At 44.6% G+C, this 20144-nt stretch overlaps 2 protein-coding genes across 8 annotated transcripts in view; one reads left to right on the top strand and one right to left on the bottom strand.

Annotated features, from left to right (window-relative positions):
* Positions 1–18606, top strand: part of dnajc24 (DnaJ (Hsp40) homolog, subfamily C, member 24) — a 106699-nt gene extending 88093 nt beyond the window's left edge. The window contains exons 6-8 of one of the 5 annotated variants that reach the window (XM_068046600.1): positions 7322–7390; positions 13860–13969; positions 14278–18606. In XM_068046600.1, coding sequence (XP_067902701.1) covers positions 7322–7390; positions 13860–13969; positions 14278–14391 — 293 coding nt within the window. In that variant the 3' untranslated portion in view covers positions 14392–18606. The remainder of the gene's footprint in view (positions 1–7321; positions 7391–13859; positions 13970–14277) is intronic. The other 4 variants (XM_068046599.1, XM_068046601.1, XM_068046603.1 and 1 more) reach the window with 4 other exon arrangements.
* immp1l (inner mitochondrial membrane peptidase subunit 1) overlaps positions 15483–20144 on the bottom strand; it is a 152188-nt gene continuing 147526 nt past the window's right edge. For 2 of the 3 annotated variants that reach the window (XM_068046605.1, XM_068046606.1), the window contains 2 exons: positions 18453–18563; positions 15483–18266 (listed from right to left, as the gene is read on the bottom strand). In XM_068046605.1, coding sequence (XP_067902706.1) covers positions 18204–18266; positions 18453–18563 — 174 coding nt within the window. In that variant the 3' untranslated portion in view covers positions 15483–18203. Of the gene's footprint in view, positions 18267–18452; positions 18564–20144 lie in introns of those variants that run through there. The other variant, XM_068046607.1, reaches the window with a different exon arrangement.

Genomic DNA, 20144 nt, shown 5'->3' with positions numbered 1-20144 from the left:
TTAAGTGCTCACTGTATGATTAATATGTACATTTAAAGACAAAACATACAATAAAATCTTGTTAATAGATGGTAGTATACATAATGTGTAATTTGTGAAGATCAGCTAATTTATTTCCCAGACTTTGAATAGCAAATATGTTTGTGTGATGTCTAATTTTTGAGAAACCTTATATAAAATTCATGAGGATGTTTCATTTCTATGTAGTGCACAGAGTTGCATGTAGGATAGATAACTTCCTATTGTTAAATTTATTTTTGTGATAAAAGATGAGTTAATTTTGTAAAAGGAAAAGATCCCTCTTTTGACCCAGCGACAGTGAAGAAACACTGTGAAGAAATAGTTCCAAGTCAGGATGGTGCGTGGCTTGCAGGAGGTGGTGTTCCCATGCATCTGTTGCCCTTGTCCTTCTAGGTGGGAGAGGTTGCGGGTTTGGAAGGAGTTGCTGCAGTGCATCTTCTATATGGTACAAAAACAGGCTCTAGTCTGGCATGCCCTATGTCACAAGGTACTTTGTAAATCAGCTTGACAGCAGGTGTGTGGAGCAAGCAGCCCTCCTTCCTTCAGCTGATCCACATTGAACATGTCTGACCTAGTGTAATGGTGCAACTGCTGTTCTGCTTTTGATTAGATTGAACAGGCTGGGGCTCTTTTTTCTTAGAAAAGGGAAGCTGAGGGTGACCTGATAGTGGCCTTTACGATTATGAAAGGGTTTGACAGGGTAGACGTAGAAAAGATAGACTTGCAGTGGGGGGGAACCAAAACTAGGGGTCATAAATATAATAGTCATTAATAAATCCAATAGGGGATTCAGGAGAAACTTCTTTACCCAGGAAGTGGTTACAGTATGGAACTCTCTGCCACAAGGGGTAGTTATAAAGTTTTTTTTATTTCACGGGATCTGGGCATCGCTGGCTAGGCCAGCATTTATTGCCAATCCCTAATTGCCTTTGAGAAGATGCTGATGAGCTGCTGCCTTGAACTGCTGCAGTTCATGTGGTGTAGGTACACCCACAGTGCTTGTTAGGAAGGGATTCCAGGATTTTGACCCAGCGACAGTGAAGAAACACTGTGAAGAAATAGTTCCAAGTCAGGATGGTGCGTGGCTTGCAGGAGGTGGTGTTCCCATGCATCTGTTGCCCTTGTCCTTCTAGGTGGGAGAGGTTGCGGGTTTGGAAGGAGTTGCTGCAGTGCATCTTCTATATGGTACACACTGCTGCCACTGTGCGTCGGTGGTGGAGGGAGTGAATGTTGAAGGAGTTGGATGGGGTGCCAGTCAAGAGGGCTGCTTTGTCCTGAATGGTGTCGAGCTTCTTGAGTGCGTTGGAGCAGGCAAGTGGAAAGTATTCCCTCACGCTCTGGACTTGTGCCTTGTCGCTGGACAAGTTTTGGGAAGTCAGGAGGCAAATTTCTTGCTGCAGAATTCCCAGTCTCTGACCTGCTGTTGTAACCACAGTACTTATATGGCTGGTCCAGTTTAGTTTCTAATCAATGGTACCCTCAGGATGTTGATAGTGAGGGATTCAGTGATGGTAATGCCATTGAATGTCATGGGGAGATGGTTGGATTCTCTTGTGGGAGATGGCCATTGCCTGGCACTTGTGTGCCATGAATGTTACTTGCTACTTATCAGCCCAAGCCTGGATGTTGTCCAGGTCATGCGGCACATGGAAACGGACTACTTCAGTAACTGAGGAGTTGTGAATGGTGCTGAACATTGTGCAATCATTATCCCCACTTCTGACCTTCTGGTGGAGGGAAGCTCATTGATGAAGCAGCTGAAGATGGTTGGGCCTAGGACACTACCCTGAGGAACTCTTGCAGTGATGTCCTGGGACTGAGATGATTGACCTCCAACAACCATCTTCCTTTGTGCAAGGTATGACTCCAACCAGCAGAGAGTTTTCCCCCTGATTCCCATTGACTTCAGTTTTACTAGGGCTCCTTGATGCTACACTCGGTCAAATGCTGCCTTGATGTCAAGGGCAAATCACTCTACTTCACCTCTGGAGTTCAGCTCTTTGGTCCATGTTTGAACAAAGGCTGTAATGAGGTCAGGAGCTGAGTAGCCGTGGTGGAACCCAAACTGAGCATCACTGAGCAGGTTATTGCTGAGTAAGTGCTGCTTGATGGCACTGTCAATGACACCTTCCATCACTCTGCTGATGATCAAGAGGAGTCTGATGGGGCAGTAATTGGCCAGATTAGATTTGTCCTGCTTTTTGTGGATAGGACATAAGTGGGCAATTTTCCACATTATTGGATAGATGCCAGTGTTGCACTGGAACAGCTTGGCTTGGGGTGCGGCCAGTTCTGGAGCACAAGTCTTCAGTACTCGTGCCGGAATATTGTCAGGGCCCATAGCCTTTGCAGTATCCAGTACCTTCAGCTGTTTCTTGATATCATGTGGAGTGAATTGAATTGGCTGAAGACGGGCATCTGTGATGCTGGGTTCCTTAGGACGAGGCCACTCAGCATTTCTGGCTGAAGATTGTCGCAAATGCTTCAGCCTTGTCTTTTGTATGGACGTTCTGGGCTCCCCCATCATTGAGGATGGGGATATTGGTGGAGTTTCCTCTTCCTGTTAGTTATTTAATTGTCCATCACCATTCACGACTGTATGTGGCAGGATTGCAGAGCTTAGATTTGTCCTTTGGTTGTGGGATCGCTTAGCTCTATTGCATGCTGCTTCCACTGTGTGGCATGCATGTAGTCCAGTGTTGTAGCTTCACCAGATTGACGCCTCATTTTTAGGTATACCTGGTGCTGCTCCTGGCATGCCCCCCGGTCTCTTCAATGAACCAGGGTTGATGCCCTGGCTTGATGGTAATGGTAGAGTGGGGGATATAGCAGGCCATGAGGTTACAGATTGTGGTTGAATACAATTCTGCTGCTGCTGATGGCCCACAGTGCCTCATGGATGGCCAGTTTTGAGCTGTTAGATCTGTTCAATATCTATCCCATTTAGCACGGTGGTTGTGCCATAGAACAAGATGGAGGGTATCCTCAGTGTGAAGATGGGACTTTGTGGTGGTCACTCCTACCAATTCTATCATGGACAGTTGCATCTGTGACAGGTAAATTGGTGAGAACGAGGTCAAGTAGGTTTTTCCCTCTTGTTGGCTACCTGCTGCAGGTCTAGTCTGACAGCTTTGTCCTTCAGGACTCGGCCAGTTCAGTCCATCATGGCGCTACCGAGCCACTCTTGTGATGGACATTGAATAACCTACCCAGAGTACGTACTGTGCCATTACCACCCTCTGTGCTTCTTCTAGGTAGTGTTCAACATGGAGGAGTACTGATTCATCAGCTGAGGGGTAGCAGTATGTGGTTATCAGCAGGAGTGTTCGTGCCTATGTTTGACCTGATGCCATGACACTTCATGGGGTCTGGAGTCTATGTTGAGGACTCCCAGGGAAACTCCCTCCTGACTGTATACCACAGGGCCGCCACCTCTGATGGGTATGTCTTGTCGTAGGGATGGTGCTGGCCGTCTCTGGGACATTGTAAGCTATGATTTGGTGAATATGATTATGTCAGGCTGTTGCTTGATGAGTCTGTGGGACAGGTCGCCCAATTATGGAAGAAGCCCCCAGATGTTCGTAAGGAGGACTTTGTAGAGTCATAGAGTTATACAACACAGAAACAGGCCCTTCGGCCCATCATATTCATGCCAGCCATCAAGCACCTATCTATTCTAATCTCATTTTCCAACACTTGGCCCGTAGCCTTGTATGCTATGGTGTTTCAAGTGCTCATCCAAATACTTCTTAAATGTTGAGGGTTGCTGCCTCTACCACCCCTTCAGGCAGTGTATTCCAGATTCCAACCACCCTCTGGGTGAAAAAGTTTTTCCTCAAATCCCCTCTAAACCTCCTGCCCCTTAGCAAAAATCTGTGCCCCCTGGTTATTGACACCTCTGCCAAGGGAAAAAGTTTTTTCGTATCTACCCTATCTATGCCCCTCGTAATTTTGTATACCTCAATCAGGTCCCCCCTCAGCCTTCTCTGCTCTAAGGAAAACAACCCTAGCCTATCCAGTCTCTCTGCATAGCTGAAATGCTCCAGCCCAGGCAACATCCTGGTGAATCTCCTCTGCACCCTCTCCAGTGCAATCACATCCTTCCTATAGTGTGGCGACCAGAACTGTACACAGTACACCAGCTGTGGCCTAACTAGCGTTTTATACAGCTCCATCATAACCTCCCTGCTCTTGTATTCTGTGCCTCGGCTAATAAAGGCAAGTATCCCATATGTCCTCCTAACCACCTTATCTACCTGTGCTGCTGCCTTCAGTGATCTATGGACAAGTACACCAAGGTCCCTCTGCACTTCCTAGAGCCCTACCATCCATTGTATATTCCGTTGTTAGTCCTCCCAAAATGCAAATCCTCACACTTCTCAGGATTAAATTCCATTTGCCACTGCTCCGCACATCTTACCAGCCCATCTATATCGTCCTGTAATCTAAGGCCTTCCTCCTCACTATTTATGACCAATTTTTGTGTCATCTGCGAACTTACTGATCATACCTCCTGTACTCACATCTAAATCATTAATGTACACTACGAACAGCAAGGGTGCTAACACCGAGCCCTGCGGTAAACCACTGGTCACAGACTTCCAAATCCAAAAACAACCCTCGACCATCACCTTCTGCCTCCTGCCACTAAGCCAATTTTGGATCAAATTTGCCAAATTGCCCTGGATCCCATGGACTCTTACCTTCCCATGCGGGACCTTATCAAAAGCCTTACTGAAGTCCATATAGACTACATCAACTGCTTTACCCTCATCTATACATCTAGTCACCGTCTCGAAAAATTCAATCAAGTTTGTTAGACATGATGTCCCCCGATAAAGCCATGCTGACTATCCCTGATTAATCGCTGCCTCTCCAAGTGGAGATTAATCCTGTCCCTCAGAATTTTTTCCAATTGTTTCCCTACCACTGATGTTAGACTCACCGGCCTGTAATTACCTGGTTTGTCCCTGCTACCCTTTTTCAATAATGGTATCACGTTCGCTGTCCTCCAGTCCTCTGGCACCTCTCCTGTGGCCAGAGAGGATTTGAAAATTTGTGTCAGGGCCCCTGCTATCTCCTCCCTTGCCTCACCTAACAGCCTGGGATACATCTCATCTGGGCCTGGGATTTATCCACTTTTAAGCCCGCTAAAACTGTTAATACCTCCTCCCTTTCAATGCTAATTTGTTCGAGTATATCACAATCCCCCTCCCTGATCTCTACACCTACATCATCCTCCTCCATAGTGAACACAGATGAAAAGTAATCATTTAAAACCTCATCTACGTCCTCCGGCTCCACACACAGATTGCCACTTTGGTCCATAATGGGCCCTACTCTTTCCCTGGTTATCCTCTTGCCCTTAATGTACTTATAAAACACCTTAGGAATTCCCTTTATCTTACCTGCCAGTGTTTTTTCATGCCCCCCCCCCCCCTTCACTCTCCTAATTACTTTTTTAAGTAACCCCCCTACACTTTCTATACTCCTTTAGGGCCTCCGCTGTTTTCAGCGCTCTGAATCTGCCATAAGCCTCCTTTTTTTTCCTTATCCAATTCTCTATATCCTCCGACATTCTGGGTTCCCTGGACTTGTTGGTCCTACCCTTCACGTTTACGGGAACATGTTGGCTCTGAACTCTCACTATTTCCTTTTTGAATGACCGGTCTGATGTAGACTTTTCTACAAGTAGATGCTCCCAGTCCACTTTGGCCAGATCCTGTTTTATCATATTGAAATTGGCCTTCCTCCAATTCAGTACCTTTATTTCTGGCCCAACTTTGTCCTTTTCCATAAGGACCTTAAGTCTTACCGAGTTATGGTCACTGTCCCCAAAATGCTCCCCCACTGACACTTCCACCATTTGTCTGGCTTCATTCCCTAGGATTAGGTCCAGTACTGCCCCTTCTCTTGGAGGACTTCCTACGTGCTGGCTCAAAAAGCTCTCCTGTATGCACTTTAAGAATTCCGCCCTCTTTAAGCCTTTTGCACTAAGACTATCCCAGTTAATATTGGGGAAGTTGAAATTCCCTACTATTATTAACCTATTATTTTTACACCTTGCTGAGATTTGCCTACATATCTGCTCCTCTATCTCTCCCTGCCTATTTGGTGGCCTGTAGTACTCCCAGCCAAGTGATTGCCCCCTTTTTGTTTTTAAGTTCTACTCATATGGCCTCATTTGAGGAACCTTCTAAGATATCATCCCTCCTTACTGCAGTAATTGACTCCTTGATCAATAGTACAATACCACCTCCTCTTTTACACCCCGCCCCTGCCGCGCCCCCCCCCCCCCCCCCCCTCCCCTGTCATGCCTGTAGGGTTGACAGGGCTGGGTGTGCTGTTGTCGTTTCTGGTGCCGAGGTCAATGCTGCGTGGTCTGTCTGGTTTCATTCATTTTACGATTTTCTGTAGTGGTTTCGTGCAACTGAGTGGCTTACTAGGCCATTTCAGAAGGCATTTAAGAGTCAACCACATTGCTGTGGGTCTGGAGTAACATGTAGGCCAGACCAGGTAAGGACAGCAGATTTCTTTCCCAAAAGGACATGAGTGAACCAGATGGGTTGTTACAACTATTGACAATGGTTTCATGGTCACCATTACTGAGACAATTTGTTTTAAAATTCCAGATTTATTAATTGAATTTAAATTCCACGAGCTGCCATAGTGGGATTTGAACCTGTGTACCCATCGCATTAGCCTGGGCCTCTGGATTGCTAGTCCAATGACATTGCCACCACGCCATCACCTCCCCATCATTTACGGCACAGAAGGCAAATAGCATAGATGTATTTATCTAACTTCCCCTTCAATGCGTGAAGAACAAAGGAGTAGAAGGACATGTTGATAGGAGGGTTGTGTAGAGCATTAACACTGGCATGGATCAGTTGAGCAGAGTGGCCTGTTTCTGTGCTGTACATTTAATGTGCCATGCTGTGATGGCAGTCTGCCCAAGGGGAGGTCCTCTGCTCTTTTTCTCCACCCAAGAGAGATGAGTATGACTAGGGAAGAGGGTATATGAGGTTGTTACCGATTGCCTTCCTCAGGCCAGAATGGGAATTGAAGACGCGCTGTTGATGTTAATCTGAATCATATGCTAGCTATCTAGCCAACTGAGATACCCAGTCCCTTGACATTCGATGTAATAAAAGAAAAATATTTTAAAACAAAAGGAACTGGGGGGGGGGGGGGGGGGGGGGGAATTAATTATTCGAAAATGAAGGTTGGCACCAGTTCTTCAAAATTAACGTTATTGGCTCTTGATAAAAATGAACTGCTCTTTCTTGTTATGTTTCAGAAGTGGCCATGACACAGAATTGGCCAGTTGATGCTCAAGTCCCTTTGGAAGACATGAATTGGATTGAAGGTAAGGAGTAGTGCCAGTGTATCTAGAATAATAGCTGAGGGTAGGGAGGTTCTGAAACTATTGGCATAGGTGGCTGTAAGTTTGCCTCAGTTGGTAGAGCTGTCACCTTTGAGTCACAGGGTTGTGAGTTGCAGATTGAGTGCACAACCTAGGCTGACAATTCAGTGCAGCACTGAGGGAGTGCCGCATTGACTGAGGTGCCATCCTTCAGATAAGACACACTGGTGGTTCAGGTGGATGTTTAAGATGCCATGAAAGAGCACTGAGTTCTCCAAGCGTCCTGGGTAATGTTCTTGGTCTCAACCAACACCACAGGAACAGATTCACTGATCACTCAGTTCATTGCTGTTGTGGCTTTTTCACAGAATTGTTACAGTGCAGAAGGAAGCCATTCGGCCCATTGTGTCCGCATCAGCTCTCCGAAAGAGTAATTCACTCAGTTCCATTTCCCCGCTTTCTCCCCGTAATCCTACACATTCTTCCTTTTCATAAAATAGTCTGATTCCCTTTTGACTGCTTCAATTGAACCTGCCTCCACCACACTCTCAGGCAGTGCATTCCAGACCTTAACCATTCTCTGTGTGAAAAAGTTTTTCCTCATGTCACTTTTGCTTCTCTCGTTCTCGATCCTTTCATGAGTGGGCACAGTTTCTGTCTTTCTACTGTGTCCAGACCCCTCATAATTTTGGGACAAATAATAGTCACATGGACAAATGCGGGTTAATTAAGGAAAGCCAGCATGGATTTCTTATGGGAAAATCATGTTTAACTAACTTGCAGGAGTTTTTTGAGGTGGTAACCGAGAGGGCTGATTAGGGCAATGCTTTTGACGTGGTGTACATGGACTTTCAAAAGTCATTTGATACAGTGCCACACAACAGTCTTGTGAGCAAACTTATTTTGAATACCTCTATCAAATTACCTCTCAGCCTTCTCTTCTCCAAAGACAACAGTCCTAACATCTCCAATCTATCTTCATAACTGAAGTTCTTCATCCTTAGAACCATTCTTGTGAATCTTTTCTGTACTCTCTCCAATGCCCTCACGTCTTTCCTAAAATGCGGTACCCAGAACTGGACGCAATTTTCCAGCTGAGGCCAAACTAGTGTCTTATGCAAGTTCAACATAACTTCCTTGCTCTTCTACTCTATGCCCCTATTAATAAAGCCCAGGACACTGTATGCTTTATTAACCATTCTTTCAACCTGTCGTGCCACCTTCAATGACTTACGCACATATATACCCAGATTCCTCTGCTCCTGCACCCACTTTAGAATTGTACCCCTTTATTTTATATTATCTCTCCATGTTCTCCTACCAAAATGAATCACTTCACATTTCTCTGCATTGCATTTCATCTGCCACCTGTCTGCCCATTCCACCAACTTGTCTATGTCCTTTTGGAGTTCTACACTATCCTCTTCACAGTTCACAATACTTCCAAGTTTTGTATCATCTGCAAACTTTTAAATTGTGCCCTGTACACCAAGGTCTAGGTCATTAATATATATCAGGTAAAGCAAAGGTCCCAAAATTGACCCCTGGGGAACTCCACTACAAACCTTCCTCCAGCCCAAAAAACGTCCATTAACCACTACTCTTTGTTTCCTGTCACTCAGCCAATTCCATATCCATGTTGCTACCGTCCCTTTTATGCCATGAGTTAGGTGAGGCTACTCATGTTTGCTATGGGAAATGCAAAAATGTCACATTGCTGTAGAGAGCTCTCCTGAAGTTGGAACCGACTTCTGTACTGTACCTGGCCTGGGAGTGTTTGGTGCTGATGTTGGGTGAAAGCATTCCATTCCCTAGCACTGCCATCTCTCACCTTGATGAGCACAAAACAAATGAAGGAATAAAATTAATGGGCAATGAATGTGTTGCTCCCTTTTTTGCTCACTTGTGGCACCAACTCGTTGCCTATGTATGGTGTGGTCTTGACATTTGCCAGTGTTGCAATAAATAAGTTTACAAGAGCCTTATGAGTTTGCTAGTCTTCCACTTGTCACTCTGTGGAGAAACCACATTAGCTGTTCTCAATGACACCATGTTCAGCCTGAAACTCATAATGTAAAAATTCAGGGGTGGAGAAGGTGTGTGACTCCAAAATCATAGTTTGCATTAATATAGTACCTTTGAATATAGAAAATATCCCAAGATACTTTTATAAGAGTACGCAGAGAAAAAATAATTAAAAGGAATGACCAATGACAAGTGACCAAAAGTGTGAATGAGAGGATGGATTTTGGGAATCTTTTGTAACGCGGAGAGGCTTTGGGAGGAAGTTTTAGAAAGTCGAACCAAGGTGTTTTTTGGTAGGATGAACCGAGGTGGAATGCACAAAAGGTCAGTGAGAAAATTGAAGGGTGGTGGGAGGGCGGGGGGGCAGGGTCATGACTGGAGCAGTTGCAGGGTATGGCAAAGCCCTGCAGTCCATTTGATATGTAGGTTATTGCTTATATACCTCTCTGCTCTGGAAAGTGAACAAAAAACTGAGCTGCTGTAGGGTAGGTGGTGGCGTTGTGGTATTATCACTGGACTAGTAACCCAGAGACCCTGGGTATTTCTCTGGGGACATGGGTTCGAATCCCACCACAGCAGAAGGTGGAATTTGAACTTAATTAATAAATCTGGAATTAAAAGCTAGTCTAATGATGGCCGTGAAACCATTGTCGATTGTTGTAAAAACCCATCTGGTTCACTAATGTCCTTTAGGGCATTACATGGCTTACATGTGACTCCAGACCCACAGCAATGTGGTTTACTCTTACATGCACTCTGAAATGGCCTAGCAAGCCACTCAGTTGTACCTAACCACTACGAAGTCAATAAAAAGGAATGAAACCAGACGGACCACCCGGCATCGACCGAGGCACCGGAAACGACAATGGCAAACCCAGCCCTGTCGACCCTGCAAAGTCCTCCTTACTAACATCTGGGGGCTTGTGCCAAAGTTGTGAGAGCTGTCCCACAAACTAGTCAAGCAACAGCCTGACATAGTCATACTCACGGAATCATACCTTACAATGTCCTAGACATGCCATCACCATCCCCGGGTATGTCCTGCCCCACCGGCAGGAGCTACCCACCAGAGGTGGTGGCACAGTGGTATACAGTAGGGAGTTGCCCTGGGAGTCCTCAACATCGACTCCGGACCCCATGAAGTCTCATGGCATCAGGTCAAACATGGGCAAGGTAACCTCCTACTGATTGCCACCTACCGCTCTCCTTCAGCTGATGAGTCAGTACTGCTCCATGTTGAACACCACTTGGAGGAAGCACTGAGGGTGGCAAGGGCACAAAATTTACTCTGGGTGGGGGACGTCAATGTCCATCACCAAGAGTGGCTTGGTAGCACCACAACTGACCGAGCTGGCCGAGTCCTAAAGGACATAGCTGCTAGACTGGGTCTGCGGCGGGTGGTGGGAGAACCAACACGAGGGAAAAACATACTTGACCTCGTCCTCACCAATCTGTCCGCCGCAGATGCTTCTGTCCATGACAGTATTGCTAGGAGTGACCACCGCACAGTCCTTGTGGAGACGAAGTCCCGCCTTCACATTGAGGATACCATCCATTGTGTTGTGTGGCACTATCACCGTGCTAAATGGGATAGATTTCGAACAGATCTAGCAATGCAAAACTGGGCATCCATGAGGCGTTGTGAGGCCATCAGCAGCAGCAGAATTGTACTCAACCAAAATCTGTAACCTCATGGCCCGGCATATCCCCCACTCTCCCATTACCATCAAGCCAGGAGACCAAGCCTGGTTCAATGAAGAGTGCAGGAGGGCATGCCAGGAGCAGCACCAGGCATACCTCAAAATGAGGTGTCAAAATGAAGCTACAACCCAGGACTACTTGCATGCCAAACTGCGTAAGCAGCATGCGATAGACAGAGCTAAGCGATCCCATAACCAACGGATCAGATCTAAGCTCTGCAGTCCTGCCACATCCAGCCGTGAATGGTGGTGGACAATTAAACAACTAACTGGAGGAGGTGGCTCCAAAAATATCCCCATCCTCAATGATGGGGGAGCCCAGCATATTAGTGCGAAAGATAAGGCTGAAGCATTTGCAACAATCTTCAGCCAGAAGTGCCGAGTTGATGATCCATCTCGGCCTCCTCCTGAAGTCCCCAGCATCACAGATGCCAGACTTCAGCCAATTCGATTCACTCCGCGTGATATCAAGAAACGACTGAAGACACTGGATACTGCAAATGCTATGGACCCTGACAATATGCCGGCAATAGTACTGAAGACCTATGCTCCAGAACCTGCCACGCCCCAAGCCAAGCTGTTCCAGTACAGCTACAACACTGGCATCTACCCTGCAATGTGGAAAATTGCCCAGGTATGTTCTGTACACAAAAAGCAGGACAAATCCAACCCGGCCAACTACTGCCCCATTAGCCTACTCTCAATCATCAGTAAAGTGATGGAAGGTGTCATCAACAGTGCCATCAAGCGGCACTTGCTTAGGAACAACCTGCTCAGTGACGCTCAGTTTGGGTTCCGCCAGGGCCACTCAGCTCCTGACCTCATTACAGCCTTGGTTCAAACATGGACAAAAGAGCTGAACTCAAGAGGTGAGGTGAGAGTGACTGCCCTTGACATCAAGGCAGCATTTGACCGAGTATGGCATCAAGGAGCCCTCACAAAACTGAGGTCAATGGGAATCAGGGGGAAAACCCTCCACTGGCTGGAGTCATACCTAGCACAAAGGAAGATGGTTGTGGTTGTTGGAGGTCAATCATCTGAGCTCCAGGACATCACTGCAGGAGTTCCTCAGGGTAGTGTCCAAGGCCCAACAGCTGCTTCATCAATGACCTTCCTTCAATCATAAGGTCAGAAGTGGGGATGTTCGCTGATGATTGCACAATGTTCAGCACCATTTGTGACTCCTCAGATACTGAAGCAGTCCGTGTAGAAGTGCAGCAAGACCTGGACAATATCCAGGCTTGGGCTGATAAGTGGCAAGTAACATTCGCGCCACACAAGTGCCAGGCAATGACCATCTCCAACAAGAGAGAATCTAACCATCTCCCCATGACATTCAACGGCATTACCATCGCTGAATTCCCCACTATCAACATCCTAGGGGCTACCATTGACCAGAAACTGAACTGGAGTAGCCATATAAATACCGTGGCTACAAGAGCAGGTCAGAGGCTAGGAATCCTGAGGCGAGTAACTCACATCCTGACTCCCCAAAGCCTGTCCACCATCTACAAGGCACAAGTCAGGAGTGTGATGGAATACGCTCCACTTGCCTGGATGGGTGCAGCTCCAACAACACTCAAGAAGCTCGACACCAGCCAGGACAAAGCAGCCCGCTTGATTGGCACCCCACCTACAAACATTCACTCCCTCCACCATCGACGCACAGTGGCAGCAGTGTGTATCATCTACAAGATGCACTGCAGCAATGCACCAAGGCTCCTTAGACAGCACCTTCCAAACCCGCGACCTCTACCAACTAGAAGGACAAGGGCATCAAATACGTGGGAACACCACCACCTGCAAGTTCCCCTCCAAGTCACACACCATCCTGACTTGGAAATATATCGCTGGGTCAAAATCCTGGAACTCCCTTCCTAACAGCACTGTGGGTGTACCTATCCCAAGTGGACTGCAGCGGTTCAAGAAGGCAGCTCACCACCACCTTCTCAAGAGCAATTAGGGATGGGCAATAAATGCAGGCCTAGCCAGCGACGCATACACCCCATGAATGAATTTTTAAAAATTAATTTTTTCTGGATATTAGAAATAGTTTGGAAGGCAGAGAGGTTTTGCGTGATCAGTATTCCATTCAAACAGTGAGATGTTCTCCTGCAATGGCTTTTTGGATTATCGAAGTTGGAAATATGCAGATCTGAAATGTAATTTTTGATCTTTTTACTTGGGTTTGTGAAAACACTACTGGTACTTTTTAAATTGAATAGTTTACCACTTTAGAAGAGAGAATATAACAATAGCAATGATTCCATCTGCAACTTTAGTTGTAACATGGCCCCAAAACTGTAAAGACGACATCAATACTAGTGATATCACAACAACTTGATGTAGACCATTTATACAGCACCCTTGTCATAAATGTCTTGCAGCACACAGATTGGGCTATGGAAAGCAGGAAACCATGCCAGGGAAGCAGAGACTAGGAGAGAGGATAACTGAGAGCTTGGTCAAAGAGAATTTGAGAAGGTTTTTCAAGGAGAAAGATATGGGAGAGAATTTTAGAGAGCAGCACCTGGGTGGCTGAAGGCTGTCACCAATGGTGGGAAGAGGATGGGGTGCACAAAAGGTTGTAGTCAGATGAACAAAGTGTTGGGAGGGATGGGGAAGCAAAAAATCTATGACTGGAGAAGATTGCAGAAATGGAGGTGGGACAAGGCAATAGATTGTGACAGATCAGTGGGACCTGGGAGCAGCAGAGTTTTCAACAGGGATTTTTTTTTGATTCTCAGGAAGTGGGCGCCTGCTTGCCCTGAGAAGTTGGAGTTTATGGATGTTGAGTACCAGCAACGAGAGCTTTGGAGTAGTCGAGTCTGAAGGTTACAGTGGCAGAGGGACTGGGGTAAGAGCAGAGGTTGGCACTTTTGTAGAGATGGAAGTAAGTGATTTTGGTGATGGAAAGGCTATGGGGTCTTAAGGTCAGCTGCAGATTGAACTGCACAGCAAGGCTTTAAACATTAGTTTAATCTTGAGTTCATGTCACACTGAAGCTTGCGTATGGTTCATAGCACTCCTCCATTTAAATTAAAATCATTAGAAATGTACACTTTATAACAAAATGCTGATGTATTGATACATATAATGTAATTCCAGGAAGTTGATTAATTTATTTAACACAAATGCTAATTTCGTCAATGTTTTCTTTTCAAGCTGACCAGTGCTACACATATGATTGTCGATGCGGCGGTGAATATGTCCTTTCCAAAGAAGAAGCAGAAGAAAATGTGTTTCTTCTCTGCTGCAATACTTGCTCTCTCAGCGTAGAGGTCTTGAACAGAAGTTGAAACATTTCAATTGTGTTTTCTTTCAACTGTTTTCATGAGAAGGTATCGGCCACAGAGGTCTAGTGGCCACAATGAAGAATGTAAACGAGAAATGCCAACTGCAATGAATGATTTTAAATGAAGTACTGATTCCTGAGGCTGCCTAGCTGAAACTCATTTTGAATGGCTCCATCAGTCGAGTTAAAACCAACGGGCAGAATGCAAGTTTCAGTAATATGGCTGCCTAGCTTTTTAAGTACTGGGGATCTACAATGAAGTGTTCAGGCCTCCCAGTTTCGTGAGCCAGCATGCATGTGCATGTAACGTGGCCTCAGAAAAGGTTCAGCAGGGGGACAAAGAGAAAGGTCTTGAAGGCAGAGAAGAAGGTGTCTTCCTCTGCCCCCAGGGTCAATATTTGAGCACTGGTCCATGCGTCCTGTGAATGTGGAAGTTGTTGGCATGAATAAAGGATGGATGATTGTTTCTCAAAATTGTTGTGATTTGTGTTTTATGATATAAATGTTGATTGTATGGGTATTCACTGGACATTAATAACATCCATGAATTTAAAAAGGTTAATGTTATTGATTTTAATCGACATGCCCTGTCTAACACAATTGTAGTTTTTTTTGTGTTCTTTCTGTTTGAAATCTCACACTGGAGCTTTCTGGTTGACTCATTGTAGGCTCAAGGCATTTCTTGACAACTGTTAAACAGGTAGGTTATATTATTATTGAAGGCCCACATTTCAGCACTATTCATAAATTAATAAACTAGGCACTGAATAGATCTCGTTTTAAGTTGGTATGTCCATGATGTGGTATCTGCTGTCACCATTCTCCTCATTGGGCCCCCACTCTCCCTTTTCACCATCACCACCAGGCCTGCTGCTGTTCTCGTTCAAACTTTCTGGCTCACACCCATGCATCTTCTGCACTATTCTCTCAATACCTGACTGCCTCTCTTCTAAATCTGAGCAAAGGCTATTTAAATACAACACTGAAGTTTTGCTGGCTAATCTTAATCTGTCACAGTGGAGACAATGCAATTTTTCCCACACAATGAGCTGCTGCCAGTGAGAAAATACAATCATTCGAAAATAGTAAATATTTATTAAGAGAACAGCAACATAATTTTCTACAATTGTTTTTAAATCTACAAAAGTTAATACAGAAATTTAAAATACAGTAGTTTCTCTGAGGCCAAAGAAAAGCCACAAACTAATGAGTTAAAGGACAGAAGGAGGCCATTCAGCCCATTGTGTCTGAGCTGGTTCTTTACCAGACTAATCCCACGATCACAAGTACGGTCATTTGTAAATGAGAAAAACTCAGACACTGACTCTGTTATAGCACCTGTTTTTGGAAACTGAAGTTGAATATTTAGGTATCAGCATTCAACATAGCAAATTTAGCACTGAGGTATGTAGGCAGTGTGAGATGTGGTATACAAGAATGGCCTGCATTCCAATACAAATCCTTTAAACAGCTGAATATGCTGCTGCTTCTCTTTGGGCCACTGAGCTTGGAGCTTCACTCCATAACATGTCGAAGAAAATATCATGAGAGTTAATATGGTGTTCGGTCTACAAGGGTACCTGTACTGGCAAGAAGTCAGAGGCAATTCTACAGAGCAAAAGTAGTGATGCCAGGCCCAGTGCTGGCAGATATAAACAGCTTCTGTCAATGGCACATTGGTGAGGTTCACTGGTTTGAGGATGGGAATGAGTCAGCCCAGCCATGTGCCGTCTGCACAGGCCTTTGCCTGATACATGGATAGGTTCCCACTAGACTGGCGAAGTCCAGCTTGGAACAACAGTACATCTCACACCTGCAAGTTATCTATTATTGCTGAATTCACCTTCCATTTTGGTATTATATGTGTGTAAAATTTAGCAGCTTATATTTCAAAAGAAAGGGTTCTGTAACATAAATAGCAACAGGCCCAAAATTGAAGAAATCAAAACTTAATAAAACACTGAACACAAGAATCACAGAAAGTTAATGGAAGCTGAAATTGGTTACAGCATTCCTCACTCACAATCTTCTCATAATATGTGGAATGTGAGTACCAGACCCGAATACCCAACAAGAGCCAAAAACATTGTCAAATCTTTTCTGGTTAGAGATAAGCTTCAGGATCTGTCTAGCACCAATCCAGGGCAATGATCAATTTAAACCTAAAACTGAGCACTTTTCAACCCTGCTTTCCTGATGTTTACCCTGTGATCTCAGACAAAAGGAGCACATGCAGTTCTTCTAATGAGGGTACAATAATTTAGTGGTTAAATTACTGGACCAGCAGTCCACAGACCTGCATTAATAATTCAGAGACTGTGAATTCAAATCCCACCACAGCAGTTTGAGAATTTGAATTCAGTTTAAAAAGATAATTCTGTAAATTAAGATGGTACCTGTAAAAGTGACCATAAAGATGTCAAATTGTCATTAAAAATCCAACTGGTTCACTATCATTTAAGGGAAAGGAACCGACCATATCTGATCTGGCCTTTACATGACGCCAGTCCCAGAGCAATATGGTTGACTCTACACTGGATTTTTTGTAAGGCAGATGACCTTGTGTTCTTGATTTCACTTTTGCCATATAAATGTGGGGAGAAGAGGTATACAAAAGCTGTTTCAGTCTCAACACTGGATCATTGGCTTCTGTCCTTAAGTTGCCCCCGACAACAAAATACTTGACAAACATGTTTTTGGGTTTCTGCTCGGAATCAGGGTCAAATAGTCAGAGAAAGGGAGCACAAAAGTGCATATGCCAGGTATTGCCTCATCTATAAGACCCTATCATAGAGTCTTACAGCACAGAAACAGGCCCTTCCGCCCAATACGCCTGCGCTGACCATCAAGCACCCGTCCTAACTAATCCCATTTCCCCGCACTTGGCCCGTAGCCTTGTATGTTATGACATTTCAAGTGCTCATCTAAATACTTCTTGAATGTCATGAGTGTTCCTGCCCCTATCACCCCTTCAGGCAGTGTGTTCCAGATTCTGTGTAGCCTGTAATAGTTTAACAGGCTGTGGATAATGTCCCTTTCAAACATCAACTGCATTTGAGGTTTTAATTTAACAGTGGACCATAGCTGCATGTTATTACAGGCAAAGTGGGCACATACTAGATAAGGGCCTTAAAGGTACGTCATGCAAACAGCAAACCTGCTCGTTCTCCGACCACAGGTCATCAGATGCTCCAGGCATCATCGCAGTCCCGGCTCCTGGAACACCGCTCCTTTCTGTAGTGCTAAGTTGCAGTCATCTGCAACCTGTGTGAGACGCCTTCAATTATCTTCAGCATACAACCAGCCTTTACCCTTCCATCCTGAGAACCTCACTTTCCATGACACTCTGACACCTCACAAACGCCTCATGTTCCCTTCCATAGCATTATTTATTATTGTAACCAGTTCCAAATACAATACAAGAAATGCTGGAAATACTCAGCAGGTCTGGCAGCATTTTTTGAGAGAGAGGCAGAGTTAATATTTCAGGTCAGTGACCCTTCATCAGAACTCAATGAGAACTCAATAAAACATTAACTCTGTTTCTCTCTCCACAGATGCTGCCAGATCTGCTGAGTATTTCCAGCATTTCTTGTTTTTATTTCAGATTTGCAGCATCTGCAGTATTTTGCTTTTATTAACCAAATGCAATACATTGTTTTCAAAAATCACAGTCACTTTATTCACTCAAAGTGCTTGTGAAGTCTCTGGTTGGAAAACATCTGGTGTTGAGTATATTTTATATTTAAAAAAAAGTCTGTTTGCCTAAGAACTAAACCGTTGACGTATACTTCGTTCATCGTGGGGAAGTGCTGTTGGGGCTTTCGTGCAGGAAACCAAGTTTGTCCGGCGGCCAAATCTATAAAATACAAATCTGCATTAGTATAATCACCTGCACCCTTATTCACCTATTAGTGTTAGTCCTTCACTATAATCAGTGTAACTTGGACAAAGCTTATGTAATTTTCCAGTGAGGTAGGTAGCTATGATAATTCAAGCTATCTTATCCGTAAGCAATGTGTCTTGGGTTGCTGATGTGGTTTACCTTAAAGCATGCTCGACCCCGAATCAATGCATAAGGAACTGGCCCATAATTCCTGGAATCGGTGGAATTCTGTAGGTTGTCACCTTCTAACCAAACATGACCTTTTGGTACCTAATGAAAATGTTAAAAATCATTTGAGTGTTTTGAGATGCACAAATAAAGTGAAAACAAAATTTATATGAAAACACAATTGCTTTTATTTATTTTTAGTCATTATATTTATAACACTGTATTAGCACTAAACTGATGCTATTGTTCCCTCACAAGCTGGCTGGCATGAAGTGTATATTAATAGAGATGGCTGTGGCATGTTCAAATTAACTGCACAGATTGGTGGTGCCTGCAGCATCAGCACCAGGCTAGGTCCCCAAACTACAACTGTTAGACTGCAAAATAATGACCTCGGATGCTGATAAAACAAGGACTGTACTTGATGAATTTACTGCTGAACGTGTCAAGGAGGTGACCCTGAAGGCCACTTAATTCTCATGGAGCTTCTGCCCTTTTTAAAATGAGCACATAACCTTTCGGGTTACTACTGGTGAAGGTGTTTCATTTACAGGCCACTCGGCTATGAGATATCGACAAACTAACTGTTGTTATCTTCCACACCCAGGAAGGGTTTAGCATTGATGTGTCTTGTTTAAGAAATTGTTGAAGTTTCTTTAAAAATAACTAGGGACAGTTGCACAGGGACAACAGCATGCCAGCATATTAAATGTGGTTTGATTTACACACATCTGTTGTAATCATGTATTCCTTCTGTTTTTAAAATAATGCAGTAAATTCCAGTTTCAGGTGTGACTCGTAACATTTTTAGCCCTCATTACAGTAAGAATAGTTCAGACAGCTGATGCAACTCGAAAACTATCTCTCAATATTTTGGGTACAATTCACATTGTGTCATCAAACCTCCATCCCTGTCTTAAGTTCAGGTGATCTGAACCCCGTTGTTCAGAATATAGCCCCATAACTCACTCCAACAGTTGCAACAGCATCTGTGTAGACAAACGACAGAGGAGAGGGGTAGAAAAGGAATTCCTTTCCTTTACACACTGACTTGTATGAGTATCTTTGCACCTTGTTTGCAATGGCGGAAGTTACTGATGAACTAGTTACCTCAATCTGTAAATGTAACAGACAACAATGATCTGCTAACTTATCACATGGAGGGTGTCATTGTTATACAAATATATTTAGAAAAAAGATGAATTAAAACACATTTGGCCTGTGAGCCCAGATAGCTCAGTCCTATTTGAACTTTTTTTTTTTGCTCAGATTTCCCTTGTTTGAATTTCATGGGCCTGAAGGCTTGGAATGGGATGCTCCCTCAGAGAAGGATAAATCTTAAAATCCAAACACAAACATCTGTTAGTCTCAGCAATTTGAGATGTATCCAAATTATTGGGAACATTGACTTAAACCTTTATACCTGGCTCCTGAAGCTCCATGAAACAGGCCCAATGTAGCTCACGAAGAAAAAGGGCTGAATTTTAAGTACCTGCTGCTGATTTCAGCGGCGGGCGAAAAAAAGGGCCGCATGTTGTGGAGCCGCCATGATCCTAAGCGCGGTGGCTCATTTAAATAGCTGGGACAGGCCTCCCCCCATCATCATCATCATGGGGAGGGGGCGGGCTGTCTGTCCCCGGCAATGGCATCAACTGCCTGTGTGTAGGCACTGACGCCATTTTT

The sequence above is a fragment of the Heterodontus francisci genome, chromosome 14 (genome assembly GCF_036365525.1).
Source record: "Heterodontus francisci isolate sHetFra1 chromosome 14, sHetFra1.hap1, whole genome shotgun sequence".
Classification (NCBI taxonomy): domain Eukaryota; kingdom Metazoa; phylum Chordata; class Chondrichthyes; order Heterodontiformes; family Heterodontidae; genus Heterodontus; species Heterodontus francisci.
This window is presented reverse-complemented; position numbering and strand designations above follow the sequence as displayed.